Raw genomic sequence first — 16,424 nt, 5'->3', positions numbered from 1 at the left:
AGCAAAATACCGAGTACCTGCAGTCTCGTCAGGGGCCCCTCCGTCGTTTCAGGAAAAAAAGGAAAAAGAAGGCCATATTGAGCGGTCTTGAGCGCGAAGAAGGATTAAGAATATGAACAACACCCCGTAGCGCCCAACCCGCAAATAAACCCAGACAAAAAAAAAGGGGGGGTGGGGGGGGGGGGCTCTGCAGAGGGATAACATCCGGTGGTTTCTCCTGTAGGAATCTGTTTTTTTTTTTTTTTTTTTTACTGTTGATGCAATGAACCAACATCTTTGCTGTATCCATTTGTTTTTTTTATTTATTTATGATTATTATATCTGACGGTGCGTGCGATCTGGTTTAAAGAATGGCAAATTGCTTACTGAAATCCTTTCGCTTTCTTTTTGACAGCCTTCATTGCACCCTTATTTTTTGCGGTAGCATAAGCTTGTGACTAGCACTGTCTATTATTGCTGCTAATATTATTACCTATAAGGAGAGAGCTTTTGCTACCTGGCATCATTTATGAGCACAACTGAAAGCCGGATTGCGGGGCTTCTGTCAGTTCTCTCAGAGAGCGAGGATGCTGGACACTGTGCACTCTCTGTCTTTGCACGTAGCCTGCGTGAGACCGCGTGGAAGCAGCAGCACCACCACCACTCGCTAAATGGTGCCCCGGTGGGTGGTGGTGGGTATGTTGATTTGAGCGACGTGCTGGCGGAGCGTTCGCTGGCACTGCTTCGAGAGGAGGAGGCGATTTTGCGTGACAAGGAGGTGGTGCGGGTGGCATATGACAAACTGCGTGCTGAGATGGCACGTGTTGAGGCTCAACTTATGAGCTTGGAGCGACGAGCGCAGGAGGCGGCGCAACAGAAGGCGTTTTGCAAATTGGCGATGAACCTGCTGGTAACAGGAGATGTGCCGGAGTTTTACGTGCCAGATGCGGACCGCAGTATGGACGCTCCCCGTGAGAACACGGACGCAACTAACGGAAATGTCGCCGGTTCAACAGTGGAGTGCACAGAGGCAGCGCCGGAGGTGGCACCAATGAGCTCCACGTCACCAAAGCGACCACGTCGAAACACCACATCGCAGAAACGGCACTCTGAATCACAGCCACAAAAGGTTCTCAATGAAAACGGCACGCATGGGGAGGCTCGTGAGGAGTCGCCATCCATTGAGGAGAGTGAGAATTATGATAATTTAGCCGACGGAGGGAAAAGTCAACAAATTTCCACTCTGGGGAAGAATATTCCACGTGTACACGGTGGCAGCGGCTCATGTCCGACAGGTAGTGCACTCCTTGCAATGTTACGTCTGCCAGATGTGAAGGAAATGACGCTTTTGCACGCGATTGAAAGCTATGATGAGTATCATTTTGGGAAAACGGTCGTGTGGTCCACCAAAAAACAGGAGGAGTTGCTGCCAGTAGTTCTCGGTCTGTTGAAGCACCTCCCGTTGCCGCGTCCGCCCATTCAATTAGCGGAGCTACACATTCTTGGTCATTTTTTTCGTTCCCCATACGTCACGCAGAGTACCACAGACCCAACGCTTGCCTCTTTGCGGAAACCAACGTCTCTGCCAGAATCCGTGGTGACATCCATGCTGCATACTTTGCTACGCGAGGGTCAGGCTGTCACAATTCTCACGCGCCTACTTCACAGTGTTAACAATGACGTTAAGTGCGAGGTATTAGAGTGTCTTTCACCTCTTATTATAAGTGGTTGCGGAAATACGAATAACGCATGTAATGTTGCAGAATCTGCGTCTGAGAAGACGAGGACGTTTCCTGACGCCCGAAAGGAATTTATTACCTCGGGTGGGCTGCAGCCACTTGTAGGTATCGTGGCATCCTGTACCTCAGAAGCGGTACTGGAGCGCTCACTCGTTCTCCTATGGAATCTTATTGCCCGTAACGATGACGAAGAAAAAGTGCGTGGGGAGGTACAACGTCTTGGCGGGTTGCGTGCCGTGCTTGATCTCCTGTACACGGATTCTATTCCGATTCTAGAGAATGCTGCCATGGCGATTGGTTACATTACGCGTGAAGAGACGTCCAAGGTGGAAATTCGTGAGGCGGGTGGATTGGAGAAAATCACTGCGACGTTACGTCATCCCTATGAATCTATTCAAACCAAAATGGCAGGAGCTGTTTGGAATTGCGCCAGTAACGCTGAAAATCGAACGTATCTGCGGCAAATTGGATGTATTCCCGCCTTGCTGGAACTACTTAGTTCGCCATACGAGTTTGTACAAGAAAATGCGGCCGGAGCCCTTTGGAATCTTAGTGTCGACCCTGAGAATAAGACACAGATCCTTGATTACGGTGGCATCATAGAACTCGCCCAACTCATTGCCAAGAGTCATAGTTTAAGCGTGGTGGAAAATGTTTCTGGTACGCTGTGGAACTGTAGTGCTGCTGTGGAATCACGTCCCGCGATCCGTAAGGCTGGAGCTATACCCGTGCTACTCTCTGTCATGAACCGGAAACCGGTTCCTTCGACACAACAAAGAGATGGCGCGGTAGCGAACAATGCTTCAGCGTTCCTTCCTATAAGTGATAAAATACTTGATAACGTGGCGGGTACACTTCGCAACTGTGCTATTAATGATCAAAACAAACCAGCAATCCGTGAGGCGGGTGGTGTGGAGTTGCTGCTTGGCAAGCTAGAGCTGGGTATATTAAAACAGCCAGGATCGATTCCAATGTTGGCATTGGACAAAATGGCATCCACATTATGGATCCTAACAATATCTCCCGAAATAAAACATAGCGTCCGCCTGAGTGGGGGTATACCTTTACTTGCGAAAATACTTGAAGCGACTTCAGTGACGGCCGCAAAGAAGAAGAATGCCAAAGTTTTGGTGCAGTTAACCATGAGTGTAAAGGAAAAATTAGTTGGTTTGTTGCGTAATTGTTCTACTGTACAGGAAAACCGACCAGTGATGGTTTCTGCCGGAGTCGTGCGAGCTTTAGTGCATGTTGTAGAGGATTGCCGTCTCGCCATGAGTGCCAAGGCGAGCGTTAGCCCATTGGCATCCCAACAGCAGCTACCATCATTACAACTGAAGGAGACAGTGGCATCTGCACTCTGGTATCTTTCACGTGACGACAAAGTGGCGCCCCGCGAGGAAGGTGGTCTTGAGCTCCTTTGTCGTTTACTGCGGGAGCCAGACCAACCCTCTGCTGTTCTAGAGCAGGCTGCAGGGGCAATTTCTTCATTGACGGTGAACAACCAGGAAAATCGGACGAAGTTGCGGGAGTTTGGCGGGATGGATGCACTTTTGCGTTTGATAGAGGAGAAGACTCCGCTTGCTTTTTCACAGCGACCGAAAAACGGTGTTGACGGTAAGACCGTTTCGGAAACGGCGGGAACTGTAGCTGGTCCCAGCAGCGGCACCAACAAGACGGAGAATACGGTGTCCAACACGTATGCGGTTTTGAATGCGCTTCTCGCAGTTCGAAACAGTACTTCTTCGAATGAAGAGAATCTTCGGTATGTTGCGGAGTGGCGCTGCAGCCTTGAAGGCGAGGGGACATCTTTGCCAACTACATCTTTTACGGGATGTCTTTTGTACATTATCCAGCATGGCTCTGAGGACTGCGCAAGGGAGGCGGCGCTCTGCGTAAAAAACCTCTGTGGTCACGCCAAGGCTCTGGAGTCATTGCTGCAACAGGATGCAGTGGAGTTAATTGGTGGCCTTGCAGAGCGTGGCTCCTCTGACTCCGTACGTCGAGCGGCAACAATGACGTTGCACTCTCTGGCGCGAGCTCAAAGGCGATAGGAGGTACAACACATGAAACCTTCAAAAAATGGGTACAAAAAGTGGGTGGTGCGGTGACGAGTGGAAGATGAAGAACAATGAAAAGTCAATACATACACATGCACATACACACATGAAAAACAACAGCAAAAGATGAAAACAATGCAATAGGAAAGTATGCGTAGGAATTGTTTAAGGAAAGTAGAGCCACGTGTGGTTGCTACTGTTTCCCCGTGATTTGTTGATAATAACGGGCTCTCTCTTGGTGAATCCGATGGGAAGGGGTGGGAATAAACAAGGATGGATGTACATATATTTATTTATTTATTTATTTATTTGGGGGCCGTTTTGGTTGTAAATCCTTTTTTTTGTGGTTGTTTTTGCTCCCCCACACACGCACACACAAATAACATATGGATGTTTTCTTTCCTGCCTCCTGCGACGTTGTGCCATTTGCTTGGAGGGAAATGGAAGGTGAATTCCTGTGAGAAGAATTAAAGGGGGAGATGTGCAGCAGCAAAAGAAAGGGAAAAGCGTAGCAAAAGGAACCAACGAGGATGTGTCAAGTCAAAGTGTTTTGTGTACAGAAATTAGAGGGTGGTGGTGGTGGTGGGCGGTAACGAGCCCGGGGAGAGAGAGGAGAGGGAGGGGAAGAAGAGGCGACGTTTTTTTTTTTTTTTAGTTTTTTGTTTGTTGTTTGTTTATTTTTTGTCCATGCACGTCCTGCTAGAGGGAACACATGAATAAAAGGCACATTTCTTTCCACACGACGACGACGAGGGCCAAAGCTTTGGAAATGACAACGAGAAGAAAGAGAGGGGGGAAAATTCAAAGTGACACCACACCGAAGGAAATGAATTGGAGTACTCATTTAAACACGAAACGATGGATAAGCTTCGTGTCTGTGTGTGTGTGTGTCTGCTGCATTTATTCTACCCAAGGTAGTGGTTCGCCCTCCTGCACAAAACAATTTTCCCCTACGCGTGAGGTGTACAGGTGCATTGGGACAGGAACGTGTTCTATCGCCCTTTTTTTCTCCCTTTCACACTCTCTTGTGCGATTTCTTTTTTCTTTTTTAGCGGGTGGGGTTGACGACGAGGAAGAACTCTTTGGGCGGCTCCCATATCACGAAGCTTCTTCAAAAAGAAGCAGAAAAAATATTCTGATGATGAGAGGGATGTTTTGCGCCGCTTCCACATGTGATGTTTTTTTTTGTTATTGATGAGTTCTGCTGTGTGGTTGATGTTTACTTCCTCTTTTTTATTTTTTTGTGGGTTTGGTTGCCGGTCGAAGTGGGTGCCGATGCCTTTGAATAATTCCGGTGCTGCTGATACGGACAAGAAGAGCGAAACGGAATACTTCGAGGGGGAAATTGCGCCGCTTTACGTCAGCCTCTCCCGCAGCGCCCCGCTGCCTTCGGAGGATTACGTGCGCGTGGTGGCTCTGAGCGGCGCAGGCGACGTCAGTAGTGATGCTCCGTGCGTGCAGATGAATGCTCGCACGGATGGCAATTGGAAGAATGGCAGCTGCATACAAAACTTAGCGGAATCGGAGGGAAACGAACCTGTGCGACACGATTTTGCGCTGCATCTGCGCGGCGCGCGGAATTGCCGCTTGTTGGACACCATGTTGGATGCGTACGATCTTCACATGGGTGCTATAGACCGCGATGCGATCGACGGTATCGCGGAGAATAAGGCAGATCGAACCGGAAAAGACGCTGTGGGTCATTTGCCCCCTGTAGTTCTTCCACAAGCAACATACAAGGGATGCAAGGCACTTTTTCTGTACTTGGAGCTGATTACTACGCGTGTGCCTACAACAATCTCGAAGCCTCTCCGTGCACCAATTGAGGAACTTCTTCAGCCGTGGGAAATGAACTTTTTGCTAAAAGACTGCATGGACGACACGACCAGTCATGCCATTTCGCAACAAATGAATGATGGGAAAGAGGGCAAAACAAAGGGTAGAAAATCGGTCGGGGATGCCAGGACAGCTTACTACAGTGTCATCGTAAATAACGCACCTGAATCGTTGAATCTGATAACGGAACTTGCAATGCTAAGTGATTTTCTTATTGTTGAACCGCTGCGGCAGTTGACTTGTGCTTTTCTTGCATCCTTGGCGCTTGGCGCCTCCTCCGAGGCGGAATTGTTGCGGCTTTGTGGACTCTCTCGCCCCCTGACGGAGGAAGAATTGGATCCACTTTATGCTCAGTTCCCTTTTCTCCGCCCTGACACCGTCTCTGACTTGTAGCTGCACCATGACCGCTATTCATGTGTAGGCATGAGTATGCGTATGCGTGACCCTTTTCTTTTATCCCCCTTTTTTCTCCCGCTCGTGAGACGTGCCAGGGAATGTGAGGGTGGATGGGGGGTAATGCACACTGCTGTGCTTTCTTGCTAAAGCGACGCACAAACACACACAAAGCAAAAAAAAAAAAGGAGGGCTAATGGAAAGAGAAAGTGACAAAAGCTTATTCGCCGAGCTATACGCCATGTGTGTGTTGACATACACATAGCATATACGCATGTGCATGGCTCTGTTGCTCGTCCAACGATTGGAGAGAACCACGCAGGAAGGAACCGCAACTGGAATAAAAAACAAAAACAAAAGCAAAGACAAAAAAGAAGGGAGAGTAAACTTAGCTTGTGAATAAAATGTAGAAGAGACGATACGACAGTTGGGACAGGGGGAAAAGTAGCAAGGGAGGAGGAGGAGGGAGTGATTACACCTGTGCATCTTGCTGGATGGGTTTCTTTTCTTTTTTTCTTCTCTTTTTTAATTCTTTTACTTTGTGCATTCTATTCCGCTTTTTTTTTTTTTTTCCTTACCCAAGCTGTCCTTGCATGTGTGCATATATATATATATCTATATATTTGCCAATGTTTTTTTTTTGTGATTTTTTTACTTTTTCCCTTCTGTTGCACTTCTTTTTTTGCCAGCCATCTGTTTTATTATTATTATTTGCCACCCCTTTGTCCGTGTTATTTCTCTTTCGTTGGGAAAACTGACACACACACACACACAAAACACACGCAGCGGGAATCATACGAAATAAGACGGGAAAAAAAGCCTCTATTTGAAGGCGGGGGTCAATTTAGGGAGGAGGAGGAGGAGGGGGTATTAGAAGAGGCGAGGAAGGTCGCCGCGCTGGACGTGCATATATTATATATTATAGGGTGTGAAGAAGGGACGCGGTCGAAGAGTGCGCCTCCTCCCAATTTTTCCAAGAAGGAAGACATCTGGTGCGATTGAGGGTTGAAAGGGGAATAAACCAGCCACTAAAACAACAACAACAAAGAAGGACACTACTTTTAATCTTCTGAGACATGAGTGACGAGGATAGTGGGGAGTATTTGGATACACTGGCGAACAGGCGTCTTCCCTCGACATTAGTGAGTAATTTATGTGACAATGACGGCGACGCGGATACGCTAAACAGTAGCACCTCTACCGCGGGGCCACCGGGCTTTCGTCGGACAGGTCGCTATCAAAACCGCCCCTGGGAGACTGGATCTAACACAAGCTGTAGTTCCCCCAGCAGTGCGACGCAGCAAAGATACGGGCGAACTGGTGCATTCAAACATAATGGAAGCTACCGTTCCGTGTACTCGAATAAACAGTACTCGACAGGCAAAAGACGCAGTATGAGTAATGCCAGCACAGTCGTCAGCCTCATTGGTAGCGTCCCTGAGTGGAGCCGATCATTCTGTCTCTTTAATCCATGGCGGGCGGCTGCAGCGTCGCGATCATCGTTCCACTATGCTAACCAAGCGTTGTTTGCTGGGAAACATGTTGTTCCAGGCCCTGGGGGATCATTGTCGTCAAGCATAACCCCTGGAGCAGCACCGATAGGACTTGAAAATCACCGCCGTTCTGTCTCTTTTGGTGTGTCGCAGAATCATAATGTTGGGCCCGGTGGAGAAGGTTATGCTGGCCGCAGCACAAGTACACTCTTTTATGCTGGCCACTTGTCACCTTCCTCTGTGTCAACTAGTCCAATCATCGGGGGTCATCGAAGTGGGCGTCAATCTATGCTGTGGGGAACATCAACTCCTACAATGACGGCGTTCCATGCGGTTGGTGGTGCGGCGTGGCAGCTTGGTAAAGGAGTTATAGGGAATATTTCACCTGCAAGGAAGGAGTTAGCAATGCTGTTACCTTCATTTTGTTCTTATTTGAGCCTTGTTGGAAAGCCAGTTATCAGCGGTAATGCTGACCACCCGATGGATATGCGTAAGGGACCACTGATTGGGGTAGGAGGATTTGCCAAGGTGTATGCTGGCATGGATTGCGTGAGTGGAAGGCTTGTGGCTATCAAGGAGATAAATATTGCGGAGATTAATGATCAAGCCGCATTAAATGCGATTGGTAAAGAATTTGGCTTACTTAAATCTCTTCGACATCCCAATATTGTGTCATATCAACTTTTTGAACATAGTGCGTCACAGAAGGTATGCCGCATTGTCATGGAGTTGCTTACCGGCGGCTCGACGCTGGCTCTCCTTGAAAAATACGGGCCACTAAGAGAGCCTATTCTCCGCAAATTTGCCCGTCATCTTCTAGAAGCCATTGCATTTATCCACAAGGAGGGCATTTCACATCGAGATATTAAACCGGCGAATATTCTTGTAAGCGACCGTGGTGTTGTGAAGTTGTGTGATTTTGGTTGTAGTAAACGTGTGAATGAGCTGAGCAAATCTACAAACTGCGTCATTGGGACTCCTCTGTACATGTCCCCTGAATTTATTAAGGGCGAATTTGATCCTAAGTCAGACATTTGGTCTATGGCATGCTCGCTTTTTGAATTAGGGACCGGTCTGTTGCCGTGGCACCATGCGAAAGTTCGTGACAACCTCCCACTTATGTTTTATATCACCACTACAAGTGAAACGCCACTCACAAATCTTCCACAGGACGATGTTCAGGAATTCAGTCTTGAATTTAAGGACTTTATGGAACAGTGCTTTATCAGAGATGTGAAACAGAGACCCGATGCAGCGGATTTATTGGATCACCCGTGGATAAAGGGTGCTCGTTTGAGCCCGGCGCACAACTCTTTTTCCGTTCCTTTTCCTGGCGGTGCTAACAGTCCTACTTGGCCATTGGTAACACGTCCGGCCGAGGAAGAGTTCTTCTGTCAGTATGAGCTCGAGGAAGTGGCAGCTTATATTTCAGTTGATATGTGCAGCGCGTGGATGTTGAAAATTGGTACGGGTCTGCCCTCTATCTTGTTTTCCTCTCAAATGCATCAGCAGCAGCAGCAGCAACAATCGCAATCGCAGCAACATTATCTGTCATTGCAGACGGATATTCGTTCTAGAAGCGAGGAAATATCACCACAACAAAATCCAATAGAACAACGTCATTTGGAATCACAGGGAGCGATATCAGGCAGCCAATGTCACAGTCCAGCGGTGAGCTCCCGTGGTGGTGGCTGGGTTTCCGTAAGTCCTACTGTCACAGTAGATGCCGCGCAGAATGATCAATTTAATTACTCAATTCCATTAGGGGCGTCGGAAGGGCGTTTTGTCCTACCATCTTACAGTACATCCATGATGCTTCCTTCAGCAGCACAGTACCTTCGTATTAATGCTGATGGCAGCCTTGACTTTGTCCCGGTGGATGAGGAAACGGTGGAGGTGGATGCCGATGTGGATGACGCGTTTGCTTACTCTCATGAACACTTCTTTAACCGATCTCCTAGCTCTAATTTTGCATTTAGAAGCAGCTCACCCCCTGGTGTTGCTGCAACTGTGCACGCTCATGAGGGACATTCTCGTCATTGCAGCCCTGGTAACCTCAATAACAACATTAGTCATTCCGCCATTTCTGCTGGAAGGAGCCCTGCTAATCGCAATGCCCGTCATGGACCTGCGGTTTATAATCAGAGTATGTCTTTGATGTCCAACTCATCCTTTCCATCTCGTGGAGTTTCACCATCACGTCGTTCGCAAACCGCGTCAACGGCATCGCTGACAGCCTCTCAGCACCTTCCGACTCTTCTTATGATGACTGGCTCAATATCTGTTTTCGCTGGGGCTTCTATGAACCACAGCAGTGATGATGTCTCAGCAGAAGCTCAGGGTGGTGTGCCATCTAGCTCAACTCTATCCCGATTTCCAGATAGCATTCGTGATGCAGGAGGTCGCCTACATATGTCGCTTTCCGTTCCAACTGGAGGTTCAGATCGCCGTGTGAATATTGAGCTTAGTGTTGACCCGGAAGACGTACATTGCAAATATATTGAACGTCGACCAAGTTACGTGGTGGCGTTTAGTGAAGACATTAGGGCTCAGCTTGCTGCCAAGATGAACGAACTGGCACCGAGCAGTGTGAGCAGCCCAATTGAAAGTCAATGGGCTTGGGCAGGGAGTAGTACAAGTCGTTGCGTTTCTCGTGGTGCGCAAGCACTCAGTAGCCAGTCTTTTTCTCCTAGGTAGGCCTAGTCGCTTCTTCTTTTTTTTGTTTTTTTATTATTGTTGTTGCTGTTGTTATTTTCTTTTGCTTTGGTTGCGTTGCTGGTTTCTTTGGGGGTTTGTCTTACACACATGTAACTTTTCTTTTCGGAATCGGAGTGGAAGCTATTCCTAGAGCCAAAATGGCAATGAGATGAAAGCAAACATTTCTTTTATTTATTTATTTTGGTATAATCGTGAGTAGGGGGGTGCGGCGGAAACTGCACGAGGAAAGAAGAAAATCCCGTTTTTTTTTTTCTTTCCTTTCCATTTCCATTTCCTCCCTGCCGGAGGTGTACGCATCGTGTAGAAGTGAATAGCGAGTGTCACAACTTTATTCATGTACCAACGTGTAATATGAATCTAATAAGTATTAAAATGCCTTCTCTCCAGGTGTGAAACATTCGTCAAAGGGAAGGGTGAAAGGAAGAAAAAAGGAGAAGCCAAAAAAATATATACAAAATAGAAAAAAAAAGAAAAGGAGGAGGAGGAGGAGGAGGAGGAAAGAATGAAATTAGATAAGCAAGGAAGAAAAAGAAGTATGTTTTTGAGACCAATGGGAATTTGTATTTGTGTACCGTCATTTCAATGAGTTTAAATACAAATGAAGAAGAGGGGGACAAATGTGAAATGAAAATATGTGGCAAGCTTTTACGTCTACTTTGGAAATGTGCTGATTTATTTTATTGCTTTATCATCTATATACATGCATGTCAACATTTAGGAGAATTTCTATGTAACATGACAATGAGAGTCGTTTTCTTCTCTTTTCTTTTCTTTTCTTTCTTTTTTTTTTTTTTTTTTTTCAAATCCTTTTAAAGTTTGTACTTATACTCTAAAAAGAAAGAAAACAACAACAACTGTGGTGTCACTTGCAATATGGTTTGCATCCCTCCTGATCCATCAAATACCTTTTCGTAGCTTACTGAGAAGGCTTTTTTTTTTTTTTTTTTTTTTTTTTTGGTAGAGGGGAGAGGGGGTGGATGCAAAAGCCATAGAGATGCTAACAAAATAGGTGTATAAACGGTTTACTTTAGAAGTGTTTTTATGTGTGGTGTTGTTTTATTGTGTTGTTTTTTACTTGAATGATGATGTTGTTGGTGGTGTTGTTACTTTTCATTGCTTTATTATTATTATTTTTATTTGAAGTTGGAGATTACGTTAAAAAGAAAAAAAAAAACAAACTGCACTGGTCTCTGTCTTTTTTGTGGTAGTAGTTGTTGATGTTGTCTTTGTTTTTCCTTTTTTTTTTTTTTCTTTCCCAGTTGTATATAGTGTACGCATTTTTTGTGTTTATTTACTTTTTCCGTTTTCTCTTCCGTCTGTTTTCTTTTTCTTCTTATTGTTATTATTCCCCGGTTGTGTAGGTGGTGAATTATGCTTCCACTGCCATCGTCCTTTGTCTGATTGCATGCAACCTGATTTATTTATTTTCTTTTTTTTCTTTGCCGCTGTACTTTGTGTGTACCGTTCGAGTCGAACTCCTTAGCCTTGTATGTGTCATTGCCACCTCCATCGTCGCTTATTTTTATCTTCTTTTTTTTTTTTTTTTGTTGTTTTGTACGCGTGAAGAAACCGAAAAAGGGACACCACGCGGTTAGTGGTACGCTGCGGCTCCCATTCCCACTGGGCCGCCCACCGCAAGTTCATTTCGATGGACTCATTGGTGGCGGGGGGAGTCGCCGGTCTCGTGGTGGATCTCACTCTGTACCCGATCGACACTATCAAAACCCGCCTACAGTCGAGGAGTGGGTTTTATCAGGCGGGTGGATTCCGCGGGGTATACAAGGGCCTCAGCGCTGTCGCCATCGGGTCTGTCCCCGGCGGTGCTGCCTTTTTTGTCGGCTACGACCTCACAAAGCGGGGGCTTTTGGATGATGGCGGGGAGAACAACTTGACTACAGTGCGTCGATTGAAATCGCAGGCTGTGGCTGCAATGGCGGGTGAAACTTTGGCGTGCCTCACACGTGTGCCCACGGAAATGGTCAAGCAACAGCTCCAGGCGGGACACCACCACGACATTTACCGGGCACTCTCGCACATCACGCACAATATTCCACCGGATGCCGCCCCAGTGATGGCGCCGAGAAAAATACGTTGGCTCGGTCTCCCGTTGCTTTTTACGGGAATGCCTATCATGTTACTGCGTGAATGGCCGTTTTCTATTGTCCAAATGTGTTGCTACGAGGGACTTAAAGCATGCTTTCATACAGAGGAGAGACCAAAGTATTTGCCGCTGTGTGGGGCATTGAGTGGTGGCACAGCGGCGTTTCTCACAACACCATTGGATGTGCTGAAGACACGCATCATGCTGGGACAGGTGGGGGCTGCAAAGCGTACAACACCCCGTGGGACTGCGGCGGTTTGTGCAGCGTTTCACGACTTGTTGTGTGAGATGCCGCGGGCAACAGACAAGTGGGGAGGGGCACAACGATTTTTTCGTGGAGCCGTCCCACGTGTGATTTGGATTTCTATCGGGGGAAGCGTCTTCTTTACCACGTACGAGACCGTCTGGCGTGGTTACCATTGGGCCACGACAACAAAATAAAAAGTATAAGCGACGCGAACAAAATAATTTTCACAAATCGCACACGCCGGAGATTTTTTGCCTGAGAATGATGACGGTGTCGCATCACTCTTAGTTGGAACGGTGGAGAGTGTCCAAATGGAAGTATCGAGGTGCCCCATGTGGTGAGCAACAGAACACATGCGTGTACATGAATTTATGCGCATGTGTAAAAGCCATACGAGTAAACACTGCCGTTGACATCACTTTGCTTTTCTTTTTCCTTTTTTTCTTGTGCATAATTGCCACTTTTATTTTTTTATTTTTTTCTCTTAACAACATTACTTTCACTCCCTCACAATTCCCACGTTGGTTAAAATGGGAATAGAACACGAAAAGAATTCAGCGCGAGGAGGCATGGAAGGAAGGGAAAAGAGGGTAAAGAAAGAAAAATAGTTCGAATGCTGGCTAGCCGATGGAAAAGAAGAAGAAAAAAAAAGATAGAGAGAAAGAGAGAGAGGGGGAAAGAGAGGAGGACCTTGCGATGTTGTCATTAACAAGGGCAGGAATTTGTGTGTACACGGGGGTCCGGCCGTATTTTGTCTCTGGTATATATGTATATACATATGGAATGCGTCTGCTGCGGTTGTTTTGTTGTTTTTAGTTATTTAATTTGTATTGCGCTTCACTTCTTTTGTTGTTTATTTATTTATTTTATTGTGAATGAAGTTTTTTTTTTGTTGTTGTGTGTGTGTGTGTGTTGTGTGTGTGTGTGTGTTGTGTGTTTGTGTGTGTGTGTGTGTGTGTGTGTGTGTGTGGAGTTACGAAGGGAGTTGGGTGGGAGTTTAAAGTTAAAGGATTAAAAAATAACCGGAACGGAGTTCGAGAGGGAGTTGAGGAGGCGGAGTGCACAGGGAGGGAGTAGTTGGAAGAGTTAATGCGCCGCAGTAGAGGCGTCTCCCCTGAAAACAGTTGTCGCGGCGGGGCGGGGGGTGGAAGCGGACGCAGTGGTGGGCGTGCTCTTTACTCCCACTATCGTCAGGGCCACGCGTCCCTATCCTCACCACCGTCGCAGCTAGGCGCAGCGGATGTTAATGAATACACCCAAGAAACGCTCTATTCCACGCCAACGATGCCACTGCAAGGGAGGGTTGATAGTTACAGCTCCTTTTTTCGTCAGCATTTTCCGCACCACCACCACCACCGCCATCACCAACGGCGTCAGCATCATCATCATCAGCAACAACAACAACAACACTACCGAGAGCAAATGATGCCCATGACTTTCATGCACCATAGCCGAACTGAAGCGACATTGACGGATTCCGGCGTGGTTGCTGATAGTCTTCACTCGAAGCACTCAGAAGCTACGAGCACTGACTTGCCGTCAACAGTAGTGGGTGAGTGTTCTCATGATACTCCGAAGGAAAGGAATGCGATGACATTACATCGGTCGGGTGTTTCTGGCTCCGGCAGTAGTCCAATTTGTTCAATTGATGTGATGAGAAGTGGGGAAAGTTTTTTGCGACGATCACTTCAGTCATTGTCAGTGCATAGTCCCTCCGGGAAACAATGGGCCCGTGTTCTTTACAATGACAGATGGCCTGGCGATAGTAGCAACTCCAATAGTGGGAACTGTCAAGAAGCCTGTGCTGAACCCTGTGGCCTTTGGGAAGAAAGCGGCAATGTCACAGTTGCAGCCTTGGCTCCTAGTGCTACTCCTCAGCGAATACAACAGCAACCGAAACAAGAGGCACATGCGTTTCTACCGAAGGATGAAAGTTTTCTGACGATCGAGTTGCAATGTCATCAACAGTCTCCTTATGAACCAGGCGAAAAATCTTTTTCGCCTCCGTTTTATCCTAAAGCGGCGGGAGTGACAAACACAACGACCCCATGGCGATACAGCGTTGCCCGCAGGGATCAATATAATAATAATAATAATAATAACAATAATAATAATATATTTTTTGATTTTGGTGAAGCAAGTACTTCACTGATTGAAGCAGCTGCGATAACGGCAATACCCACAACTCCTCTGGAAGATATCAGTGTACTACAGACAACCGACAACTGTGAAGAAGAAGAAGGGAAAGCTACTAAAGAAACGGCATGTTGGAAACAGGAACGCCAAAAACCACAACACCATGAACAAAGACACAGTGAAGGAGATAGTTCCGAGGGTTTGTATTATAATTCTTTATCGTCTGCTCAGTTGGGTACGACACACTCTTCGGATGGGGTGGTTGTAGCCCGCCCGGCACAAAAGCAGTCATCAAAAGAATCGCAAAGACTAGAGCATGAGACGAATATGTATCTTGATGAGATTGGTACAAAGTATCTTCTTTCTCCTCAGCCTGAGTGTTATGCTGGTCGTATAACTTGTTGTGTAGACCTTGATAACACGCTGGTGTATACGTTTCCGCGGCCTCCATCATGGTGGGATTCGGAGAACAATCCACTGCACCTTGAGGTTGAGGTTGGATCGTCTTTTGAAGAGAAAGAATCTGGTATCGAGAGGAAGAATTGCGGCGAAGACAGCACCCCTAATTCGCTTTCTGCTTCGTCTTCACAGTATTTAGACTCTGATAGTGGCATTCATGTGGTCAGTCCGCCACCACGAGAACGAATGCGTCCACATAGTCGTGATCGGCATTATGTTTGCATTCGACCATACGCGTTGGAATTTGTTCAATTCTGTCTGGATAAGTTTGAGCTGGTTTTTTTCACTAGTGGTACGGAAGAATACGCGCGTCCCATCTTTGACCGTTTAGAACCAAAGCGAGTCGCTCACCGCTTTTACCGTCAACACTGCACAGCGTGCGGGGATGGAATGTACATGAAGGATCTTTCCATGCTAGGACGTCCGCTTGATCGTGTTATTCTTTTTGATGACCGCGGACCGGATGTAAGCTTTCAGCCCGACAACGTGCTCTTCTGTGAGCCGTTCATTCTTGAGGGAGTGGATGATGCGTATAGCCTTGCTACAAAAGATAATGAGCTGTGTGGATACATGGAGTTTCTTGAGATGCTGACAAACCTAAAGAGGGACGTTGTGCTAAAGGCGGTGCAAGTGTATCAGGAGGAGGTGGTGAAGGGGACGATGATGCTATTAAACGACGAAATGCGAGCAATGGAGAGCGCAGCTGGCGCGGGCGTGGGTGTAATGATGGAGAGAGAATCCGTAGCCGAGAATGACGAGGTGAGTTGCAAGGAGGGGGAGGAGGTGCGTGAATAACAAGTGGGAAGGAAAAAGAGCGGCACAATAGCCAAGGAAAGCCCGAGGGAAACTAGTTAATCCGCCCTTCTCCCTTTTCCCCCCAACAACAACAACAAAATAAAATGAAATGAACACAAGTAGGAGGGAGGCACACACACACAAGCAAACAATATATATATACATATACAAATAAAAAATAATTACAAATGACATGACAGTAACCACACAGAAAGAGCAGGTAAAACGTTAAAAGAGAAGGGGACAGAGAGTGAAGGGCATTGCAACAAAAGAATTTGTTGACAGTGAAGATGAAAAGCATACGACCGTGTTTTATTTATTTGTTCTTTTGTTTTTCTGTCTTTTTTTTTTTTTTTTTTCTTAAAGAGAACTTTATTTGTCCATTTGGAACCCAAAAAGCAGCAACAATAACAAGAGGGCGTATAGAGGGAGTAAAAGGAGAGGGAAAACAACAAAAGAAAACGGAATAAA

General features: G+C 46.6%; 5 protein-coding genes across 5 annotated transcripts, besides 25 other annotated features; all 5 read left to right on the top strand.

Annotated features, from left to right (window-relative positions):
- Positions 1-9,547: part of a sequence feature (heterozygous, non-Esmeraldo-like haplotype) that runs on past the window's edge.
- Positions 231-250: a microsatellite.
- Positions 293-321: a sequence feature (AT_rich).
- Tc00.1047053511283.160 (hypothetical protein, conserved) lies at positions 509-3,769 on the top strand (the record flags this gene model as incomplete). The annotated part of the gene is made up of 1 exon (XM_815850.1): positions 509-3,769. The coding sequence occupies one exon, from the start codon at positions 509-511 to the stop codon at positions 3,767-3,769; it is 3,261 nt and encodes a 1,086-aa protein (XP_820943.1).
- Positions 4,062-4,086: a microsatellite.
- Positions 4,414-4,458: a sequence feature (A-rich).
- On the top strand, positions 5,051-6,004 carry Tc00.1047053511283.140 (hypothetical protein, conserved; the record flags this gene model as incomplete). Its single annotated transcript, XM_815849.1, has 1 exon — positions 5,051-6,004. The coding sequence occupies one exon, from the start codon at positions 5,051-5,053 to the stop codon at positions 6,002-6,004; it is 954 nt and encodes a 317-aa protein (XP_820942.1).
- Positions 6,348-6,376: a microsatellite.
- Positions 6,504-6,580: a sequence feature (A-rich).
- Positions 7,081-10,194, top strand: Tc00.1047053511283.130 (protein kinase, putative; the record flags this gene model as incomplete). The annotated part of the gene is made up of 1 exon (XM_815848.1): positions 7,081-10,194. One exon carries the CDS (start codon positions 7,081-7,083, stop codon positions 10,192-10,194), a length of 3,114 nt encoding a protein of 1,037 aa, XP_820941.1.
- Positions 9,000-9,041: a microsatellite.
- Positions 9,548-10,344: a sequence feature (areas merged during assembly that could not be assigned to a particular haplotype. This can correspond to areas where the two haplotypes were merged or to regions with more than two copies in the genome that were merged during assembly.).
- Positions 10,205-10,266: a sequence feature (A-rich).
- Positions 10,345-16,424: part of a sequence feature (heterozygous, non-Esmeraldo-like haplotype) that runs on past the window's edge.
- Positions 10,632-10,688: a sequence feature (T-rich).
- Positions 10,689-10,713: a microsatellite.
- Positions 10,714-10,748: a sequence feature (T-rich).
- Positions 10,967-11,016: a microsatellite.
- Positions 11,145-11,171: a microsatellite.
- Positions 11,333-11,354: a sequence feature (AT_rich).
- Positions 11,436-11,562: a sequence feature (A-rich).
- Positions 11,732-11,769: a sequence feature (A-rich).
- Positions 11,864-12,757, top strand: Tc00.1047053511283.124 (mitochondrial carrier protein, putative; the record flags this gene model as incomplete). The annotated part of the gene is made up of 1 exon (XM_815866.1): positions 11,864-12,757. One exon carries the CDS (start codon positions 11,864-11,866, stop codon positions 12,755-12,757), a length of 894 nt encoding a protein of 297 aa, XP_820959.1.
- Positions 13,204-13,247: a sequence feature (CT-rich).
- Positions 13,460-13,533: a microsatellite.
- Tc00.1047053511283.120 (hypothetical protein, conserved) lies at positions 13,653-15,953 on the top strand (the record flags this gene model as incomplete). Its single annotated transcript, XM_815847.1, has 1 exon — positions 13,653-15,953. The coding sequence occupies one exon, from the start codon at positions 13,653-13,655 to the stop codon at positions 15,951-15,953; it is 2,301 nt and encodes a 766-aa protein (XP_820940.1).
- Positions 13,905-13,930: a microsatellite.
- Positions 14,644-14,679: a microsatellite.
- Positions 16,104-16,138: a sequence feature (AT_rich).
- Positions 16,264-16,315: a sequence feature (A-rich).

This window comes from Trypanosoma cruzi, genomic scaffold (assembly GCF_000209065.1).
Source record: "Trypanosoma cruzi strain CL Brener 1047053517087 genomic scaffold, whole genome shotgun sequence".
In the NCBI taxonomy this organism is placed as follows: Eukaryota; Euglenozoa; class Kinetoplastea; order Trypanosomatida; family Trypanosomatidae; genus Trypanosoma; species Trypanosoma cruzi.
Note: the sequence above shows the minus strand (reverse complement) of the source record. Positions and strands in the feature narration are given on the sequence as shown.